General features: G+C 51.3%; 1 protein-coding gene across 1 annotated transcript; it reads left to right on the top strand.

Annotated features, from left to right (window-relative positions):
* Positions 1-7,161: 7,161 nt before the first annotated feature.
* Positions 7,162-8,747, top strand: LOC149917348 (uncharacterized). The gene has a single exon (XM_090142172.1). It carries the CDS (start codon positions 7,384-7,386, stop codon positions 8,458-8,460), a length of 1,077 nt encoding a protein of 358 aa, XP_089998298.1. The 5' UTR covers positions 7,162-7,383; the 3' UTR covers positions 8,461-8,747.
* Positions 8,748-9,192: the final 445 nt, after the last annotated feature.

The following is a 9,192-nucleotide window of genomic DNA, read 5'->3' as shown; positions in this document are numbered from 1 at the left end:
GCATTCGGGGAGAAGTGCGATTTCTCGGCCAGCAACTGCAAACTCTCCGAAGCGGTTAACAGAGAGTGGCGCCGTCCACCCACGAGAGCGAAATAGCGAAATTGCTATGCCGAGAACGTGCGATTTCAGAATACTGCATTTCCTGAAAACAGGGGGTTTTTTCTCCGCAGGAAAGAATCCACATCTCTCGACTTTCTGTAACGTCCTCTCTGAAAGCACAACGTGTGTCGCTCCTGGAACTTCTAGCTGCCTTATTAGAGGGGCTTTTCCCTTCCACTCTGTTCTTCACTGAATGCTGAAGTGTAGCATCGGAAAAACAGAGAAAAACGAAATGTCCCTAGGAATAAACGGAAAGGCATAAGAATGAGAGAGAAGCGTAGTGCAGAATGCATGGACACAAGGAGAAGACAAGAACCGCTCCTTTGCGATGTGCGCAGAAGAAGCCGCTCGTCCGAGAAAAGCATCCGGCTGAAGTCGCTCTTTCTCGGCATGCGAGAGAGACGAGACCGCTGCTGAAGGCACACAGCGGCATTCGGGGAGAAGTGCGATTTCTCGGCCAGCAACTGCAAACTCTCCGAAGGGTTCAACGCGAGAGCCGATTTAGACGTGCGTGAGCGAAATAACGGAACTGTGATGCCAAGAACGTGTGAATTCTGCATACTGCATTGCCTGAAAACAGGGGGTTTTTTCTCCGCAGGAAAGAATCCACATCTCTCGACTTTCTGTAACGTCCTCTCTGAAAGCACAACGTGTGTCTCTCCTGGAACTTCTAGCTGCCTTATTAGAGGGGCTTTTCCCTTCCACTCTGTTCGTCACAGAATGCTGAAGTGTAGCATCGGAAAAACAGAGAAAAACGAAATGTCCCTAGGAATCAAGGGTTAAGAATGAGAGAGAAGCGTAGTGCAGAATGCATGGACACAAGGAGAAGACAAGAACCGCTCCTTTGCGATGTGCGCAGAAGAAGCCGCTCGTCCGAGAAAAGCATCCGGCTGAAGTCGCTCTTTCTCGGCATGCGAGAGAGACGAGACCTCTGCTGAAGGCACAAAGCGGCATTCGGGGAGAAAAGCGATTTAACGGCCAGCAACTGCAAACTCTCCGAAGCGGTTAACAGAGAGTGGCGCTGTCCACCCACGAGAGCGAAATAGCGAAATTGCTATGCCGAGAACGTGCGATTTCAGAATACTGCATTTCCTGAAAACAGGGGGTTTTTTCTCCGCAGGAAAGAATCCACATCTCTCGACTTTCTGTAACGTCCTCTCTGAAAGCACAACGTGTGTCTCTCCTGGAACTTCTAGCTACCTTATTAGAGGGGCTTTTCCCTTCTACTATGTTCGTCACAGAATGCTGAAGTGTAGCATCGGAAAAACAGAGAAAAACGAAATGTCCCTAGGAATAAACGGAAAGGCATAAGAATGAGAGAGAAGCGTAGTGCAGAATGCATGGACACAAGGAGAAGTCAGAACCACTCCTTTGGGATGTGCGCAGAAGAAGCCGCTCGTCCGAGAAAAGCATCCGGCTGAAGTCGCTCTTCCTCGGCATGCGAGAGAGACGAGACCGCTGCTGAAGGCACACAGCGGCATTCGGGGAGAACCGCGATTTCTCGACCAGCAACTGCAAACTCTCCGAAGCGGTTCAACGCGAGAGCCGATTTAGACGTGCGTGAGCGAAATAACGGAACTGTGATGCCAAGAACGTGTGAATTCTGCATACTGCATTGCCTGAAAACAGGGGGTTTTTTCTCCGCAGGAAAGAATCCACATCTCTCGACTTTCTGTAACGTCCTCTCTGAAAGCACAACGTGTGTCGCTCCTGGAACTTCTAGCTGCCTTATTAGAGGGGCTTTTCCCTTCCACTCTGTTCTTCACAGAATGCTGAAGTGTAGCATCGGAAAAACAGAGAAAAACGAAATGTCCCTAGGAATAAACGGAAAGGCATAAGAATGAGAGAGAAGCGCAGTGCAGAATGCATGGACACAAGGAGAAGACAAGAACCGCTCCTTTGCGATGTGCGCAGAAGAAGCCGCTCGTCCGAGAAAAGCAGCCGGCTGAAGTCGCTCTTTCTCGGCATGCGAGAGAGACGAGACCGCTGCTGAAGGCACACAGCGGCATTCGGGGAGAAGTGCGATTTCTCGGCCAGCAACTGCAAACTCTCCGAAGCGGTTAACAGAGAGTGGCGCTGTCCACCCACGAGAGCGAAATAGCGAAATTGCTATGCCGAGAACGTGCGATTTCAGAATACTGCATTTCCTGAAAACAGGGGGTTTTTTCTCCGCAGGAAAGAATCCACATCTCTCGACTTTCTGTAACGTCCTCTCTGAAAGCACAACGTGTGTCGCTCCTGGAACTTCTAGCTGCCTTATTAGAGGGGCTTTTCCCTTCCACTCTGTTCTTCACTGAATGCTGAAGTGTAGCATCGGAAAAACAGAGAAAAACGAAATGTCCCTAGGAATAAACGGAAAGGCATAAGAATGAGAGAGAAGCGTAGTGCAGAATGCATGGACACAAGGAGAAGACAAGAACCGCTCCTTTGCGATGTGCGCAGAAGAAGCCGCTCGTCCGAGAAAAGCATCCGGCTGAAGTCGCTCTTTCTCGGCATGCGAGAGAGACGAGACCGCTGCTGAAGGCACACAGCGGCATTCGGGGAGAAGTGCGATTTCTCGGCCAGCAACTGCAAACTCTCCGAAGGGTTCAACGCGAGAGCCGATTTAGACGTGCGTGAGCGAAATAACGGAACTGTGATGCCAAGAACGTGTGAATTCTGCATACTGCATTTCCTGAAAACAGGGGGTTTTTTCTCCGCAGGAAAGAATCCACATCTCTCGACTTTCTGTAACGTCCTCTCTGAAAGCACAACGTGTGTCTCTCCTGGAACTTCTAGCTGCCTTATTAGAGGGGCTTTTCCCTTCCACTCTGTTCGTCACAGAATGCTGAAGTGTAGCATCGGAAAAACAGAGAAAAACGAAATGTCCCTAGGAATCAAGGGTTAAGAATGAGAGAGAAGCGTAGTGCAGAATGCATGGACACAAGGAGAAGACAAGAACCGCTCCTTTGCGATGTGCGCAGAAGAAGCCGCTCGTCCGAGAAAAGCATCCGGCTGAAGTCGCTCTTTCTCGGCATGCGAGAGAGACGAGACCTCTGCTGAAGGCACAAAGCGGCATTCGGGGAGAAAAGCGATTTAACGGCCAGCAACTGCAAACTCTCCGAAGCGGTTAACAGAGAGTGGCGCCGTCCACCCACGAGAGCGAAATAGCGAAATTGCTATGCCGAGAACGTGCGATTTCAGAATACTGCATTTCCTGAAAACAGGGGGTTTTTTCTCCGCAGGAAAGAATCCACATCTCTCGACTTTCTGTAACGTCCTCTCTGAAAGCACAACGTGTGTCTCTCCTGGAACTTCTAGCTACCTTATTAGAGGGGCTTTTCCCTTCTACTATGTTCGTCACAGAATGCTGAAGTGTAGCATCGGAAAAACAGAGAAAAACGAAATGTCCCTAGGAATAAACGGAAAGGCATAAGAATGAGAGAGAAGCGTAGTGCAGAATGCATGGACACAAGGAGAAGTCAGAACCACTCCTTTGGGATGTGCGCAGAAGAAGCCGCTCGTCCGAGAAAAGCATCCGGCTGAAGTCGCTCTTCCTCGGCATGCGAGAGAGACGAGACCGCTGCTGAAGGCACACAGCGGCATTCGGGGAGAACCGCGATTTCTCGACCAGCAACTGCAAACTCTCCGAAGCGGTTCAACGCGAGAGCCGATTTAGACGTGCGTGAGCGAAATAACGGAACTGTGATGCCAAGAACGTGTGAATTCTGCATACTGCATTGCCTGAAAACAGGGGGTTTTTTCTCCGCAGGAAAGAATCCACATCTCTCGACTTTCTGTAACGTCCTCTCTGAAAGCACAACGTGTGTCGCTCCTGGAACTTCTAGCTGCCTTATTAGAGGGGCTTTTCCCTTCCACTCTGTTCTTCACAGAATGCTGAAGTGTAGCATCGGAAAAACAGAGAAAAACGAAATGTCCCTAGGAATAAACGGAAAGGCATAAGAATGAGAGAGAAGCGCAGTGCAGAATGCATGGACACAAGGAGAAGACAAGAACCGCTCCTTTGCGATGTGCGCAGAAGAAGCCGCTCGTCCGAGAAAAGCAGCCGGCTGAAGTCGCTCTTTCTCGGCATGCGAGAGAGACGAGACCGCTGCTGAAGGCACACAGCGGCATTCGGGGAGAAGTGCGATTTCTCGGCCAGCAACTGCAAACTCTCCGAAGCGGTTAACAGAGAGTGGCGCTGTCCACCCACGAGAGCGAAATAGCGAAATTGCTATGCCGAGAACGTGCGATTTCAGAATACTGCATTTCCTGAAAACAGGGGGTTTTTTCTCCGCAGGAAAGAATCCACATCTCTCGACTTTCTGTAACGTCCTCTCTGAAAGCACAACGTGTGTCGCTCCTGGAACTTCTAGCTGCCTTATTAGAGGGGCTTTTCCCTTCCACTCTGTTCTTCACTGAATGCTGAAGTGTAGCATCGGAAAAACAGAGAAAAACGAAATGTCCCTAGGAATAAACGGAAAGGCATAAGAATGAGAGAGAAGCGTAGTGCAGAATGCATGGACACAAGGAGAAGACAAGAACCGCTCCTTTGCGATGTGCGCAGAAGAAGCCGCTCGTCCGAGAAAAGCAGCCGGCTGAAGTCGCTCTTTCTCGGCATGCGAGAGAGACGAGACCGCTGCTGAAGGCACACAGCGGCATTCGGGGAGAACCGCGATTTCTCGGCCAGCAACTGCAAACTCTCCGAAGGGTTCAACGCGAGAGCCGATTTAGACGTGCGTGAGCGAAATAACGGAACTGTGATGCCAAGAATGTGTGAATTCTGCATACTGCATTGCCTGAAAACAGGGGGTTTTTTCTCCGCAGGAAAGAATCCACATCTCTCGACTTTCTGTAACGTCCTCTCTGAAAGCACAACGTGTGTCTCTCCTGGAACTTCTAGCTACCTTATTAGAGGGGCTTTTCCCTTCTACTATGTTCGTCACAGAATGCTGAAGTGTAGCATCGGAAAAACAGAGAAAAACGAAATGTCCCTAGGAATAAACGGAAAGGCATAAGAATGAGAGAGAAGCGTAGTGCAGAATGCATGGACACAAGGAGAAGTCAGAACCACTCCTTTGGGATGTGCGCAGAAGAAGCCGCTCGTCCGAGAAAAGCATCCGGCTGAAGTCGCTCTTCCTCGGCATGCGAGAGAGACGAGACCGCTGCTGAAGGCACACAGCGGCATTCGGGGAGAACCGCGATTTCTCGACCAGCAACTGCAAACTCTCCGAAGCGGTTCAACGCGAGAGCCGATTTAGACGTGCGTGAGCGAAATAACGGAACTGTGATGCCAAGAACGTGTGAATTCTGCATACTGCATTGCCTGAAAACAGGGGGTTTTTTCTCCGCAGGAAAGAATCCACATCTCTCGACTTTCTGTAACGTCCTCTCTGAAAGCACAACGTGTGTCGCTCCTGGAACTTCTAGCTGCCTTATTAGAGGGGCTTTTCCCTTCCACTCTGTTCTTCACAGAATGCTGAAGTGTAGCATCGGAAAAACAGAGAAAAACGAAATGTCCCTAGGAATAAACGGAAAGGCATAAGAATGAGAGAGAAGCGCAGTGCAGAATGCATGGACACAAGGAGAAGACAAGAACCGCTCCTTTGCGATGTGCGCAGAAGAAGCCGCTCGTCCGAGAAAAGCAGCCGGCTGAAGTCGCTCTTTCTCGGCATGCGAGAGAGACGAGACCGCTGCTGAAGGCACACAGCGGCATTCGGGGAGAACCGCGATTTCTCGGCCAGCAACTGCAAACTCTCCGAAGCGGTTAACAGAGAGTGGCGCTGTCCACCCACGAGAGCGAAATAGCGAAATTGCTATGCCGAGAACGTGCGATTTCAGAATACTGCATTTCCTGAAAACAGGGGGTTTTTTCTCCGCAGGAAAGAATCCACATCTCTCGACTTTCTGTAACGTCCTCTCTGAAAGCACAACGTGTGTCGCTCCTGGAACTTCTAGCTGCCTTATTAGAGGGGCTTTTCCCTTCCACTCTGTTCTTCACTGAATGCTGAAGTGTAGCATCGGAAAAACAGAGAAAAACGAAATGTCCCTAGGAATAAACGGAAAGGCATAAGAATGAGAGAGAAGCGTAGTGCAGAATGCATGGACACAAGGAGAAGACAAGAACCGCTCCTTTGCGATGTGCGCAGAAGAAGCCGCTCGTCCGAGAAAAGCATCCGGCTGAAGTCGCTCTTTCTCGGCATGCGAGAGAGACGAGACCGCTGCTGAAGGCACACAGCGGCATTCGGGGAGAAGTGCGATTTCTCGGCCAGCAACTGCAAACTCTCCGAAGCGGTTCAACGCGAGAGCCGATTTAGACGTGCGTGAGCGAAATAACGGAACTGTGATGCCAAGAACGTGTGAATTCTGCATACTGCATTGCCTGAAAACAGGGGGTTTTTTCTCCGCAGGAAAGAATCCACATCTCTCGACTTTCTGTAACGTCCTCTCTGAAAGCACAACGTGTGTCGCTCCTGGAACTTCTAGCTGCCTTATTAGAGGGGCTTTTCCCTTCCACTCTGTTCTTCACAGAATGCTGAAGTGTAGCATCGGAAAAACAGAGAAAAACGAAATGTCCCTAGGAATAAACGGAAAGGCATAAGAATGAGAGAGAAGCGCAGTGCAGAATGCATGGACACAAGGAGAAGACAAGAACCGCTCCTTTGCGATGTGCGCAGAAGAAGCCGCTCGTCCGAGAAAAGCAGCCGGCTGAAGTCGCTCTTTCTCGGCATGCGAGAGAGACGAGACCGCTGCTGAAGGCACACAGCGGCATTCGGGGAGAAGTCATTGCTGAGGAGACCAGCTTCAGAGCAGGTAAGACTGCGCTGGGGAAGGGATCTATAGCAAAGAAGCCGACGAAAAAGCTCTTTTTGGGGCTGGTTTTGAAGGCAGCAAAAAGCACGTGGTCGGCGCCGGGAGCTGGCAGCTTGTGGGCGGGCTGCTGAGGCAGCAGGGGTGGAGCTGGCCCAAATCGCGGTATAATTTAAACAGCTGGCCCTTATCTCTTGTACCTGACCTTGACTGCTCATTGGGAATTTAAAAGCAGCTCTTGGGAGGGCAGGAGCCGGCTCCTGCATATCTAGCATCCACATCCCACATATCGCTCCAGGTGAGAACGAGGTGTTACCCGCCTTTGACACCGGAGAGGGTGGTCAGAGTGTGAACGCAGCCCACACTGCTCATACATTACTGCAGTAGCTGGTGTGGGAGTTGTGACTTGTGGCAGGACACATCAGTGCCTTGTCCTTGTCTTTGTTCAGGTGATCAGCTCTCCTACTGACAGACCTCGAGACCGCAGGTTCAAACATGGTCTCTACCAGGCGGCGGGCTTCCCCCAAGAGGACTGTGGCGACCCAGACAGAGGGCCTGCCAAGAAATGTAGCAGTTCAGGTCTCTGGCTGTAGGGAGTGCCTGAGCCTGCTGCTGCCAGGGGAGAATGGGAAGGATGCCACTTGTGCAAGGTGCGAGCAGGTGGACGAGCTTCTCAGCCTGGTGGTGGAGCTTAGGGAGGAGGTAGGGAGATTAAGAGCCATCAGAGAGTGCGAGCGGGAGATAGACTGGTGGTGTGACTCTCTGCGTGAAAGACAGAGAGATTGCACCCCCCAAACAGCAGTGGACCCTCTCCCTTGCCACGATCGAAATGAGAGAGCTAATTTGAGGGCAGAGGAGGAATGGCATCAGGTCCCAGCTCGGCGATGCGGGCGACCCCCATCCCGACCTACCTCGGTTCCCCAGGTGCCTCTATGTAATAGGTTTGAAGCCCTGAAACTGGAGGGTGCGGTGGTTGAGGGTGAAGTGGGAGAACTGCCTCCAAGTGTTCCCAAGAGGAGGCATCCAGCTCCACGCTTAATAACTGCCTCCTCCAGAAAAGAAAGGAGGGTAATAGTCATAGGAGACTCCCTTCTAGAAGGAACAGAAGGCCCAATATGTCGGCCTGCCCCCACCCGCAGGGAAGTGTGCTGCCTCCCTGGGGCCCGAGTCAGGGATATTTCCAGGAAACTTCCTAGTTTGATTCGCAACTCCGATTATTATCCCTTATTGATAGTCCAGGCTGGCAGTGATGAGGTCACTGACGGAAGCCTGAGAACTATGAAAAATGACTTCAGGAGACTGGGGAGGTTAGTTGAAGGAACAGGCGTACAGGTAGTATTTGCCTGTATTCCTACAGTGGCAGGGAAGGACGCTGAGACGACCAGAAGAACACACCTTATAAACACATGGCTGAAAGGATGGTGCAAAAGTAAGAATTTTGGGTTCTTTGATCATGGGGCGGTCTACTCGGCTCCTGGCCTGGGGTCTGCTGATGGGTCTCACCTGTCTCGAAGGGGGAAACGGATCCTTGCCCAAGAGCTGGCAGGACTTGTAGAGAGGGCTTTAAACTAGATATGAAGGGGGTAGGGGATAAAACCAGGCCTGCTAGAGATGAGCCTGGGGGAGCGGCAATGGGATTAGGGATGAGGCGAGGGGCTCGGCTGAAGTGCATCTACACCAATGCACGCAGCATGGGCAACAAACAAGAAGAGTTGGAAGCCATGGTGCGGCAGGCAAACTATGACCTAGTCGCCATTACGGAAACATGGTGGGACTGCTCCCATGACTGGAGTGCTGCAATGGATGGCTACAAGCTCTTCAGGAAGGATAGGCAAGAAAGAAGGGGTGGTGGTGTGGCTCTGTATGTTAGGGAGTGTTTTGATGTTACTGAGCTTGTGGCTGGGGATGATAAGGTTGAATCCCTATGGGTAAAGATCAGGGGAAGGGCTGACAAGGCAGATGTATTGGTGGGTGTCTGCTATAGACCGCCGAACCAGGATGAGGAGACAGATGAGGTGTTCTATGAGCAGCTGGCAGAAGCTGCGAGGTCGCCAGCCCTTGTCCTCATGGGGGACTTCAACTTCCCTGACATATGCTGGGAATTCAACGCAGCGCAGAAGAAGCAGTCTAGGAGGTTTCTGGAGTGTATAGAGGATAACTTTCTGATGCAGCTGGTGAGAGAGCCTACGAGAGGAGCTGCCCCGCTAGACCTGCTGTTCACAAACAGAGAAGGTCTGGTGGAAGATGTGGAGGTTGGGGGCTGTCTTGGACAGAGTGACCATGAGATGGTAGAGTTCTCAATTC

This window comes from Phasianus colchicus, chromosome 6 (assembly GCF_987193195.1).
Source record: "Phasianus colchicus chromosome 6, bPhaCol1.hap1.1, whole genome shotgun sequence".
Lineage (NCBI taxonomy): Eukaryota > Metazoa > Chordata > Aves > Galliformes > Phasianidae > Phasianus > Phasianus colchicus.
This window is presented reverse-complemented; position numbering and strand designations above follow the sequence as displayed.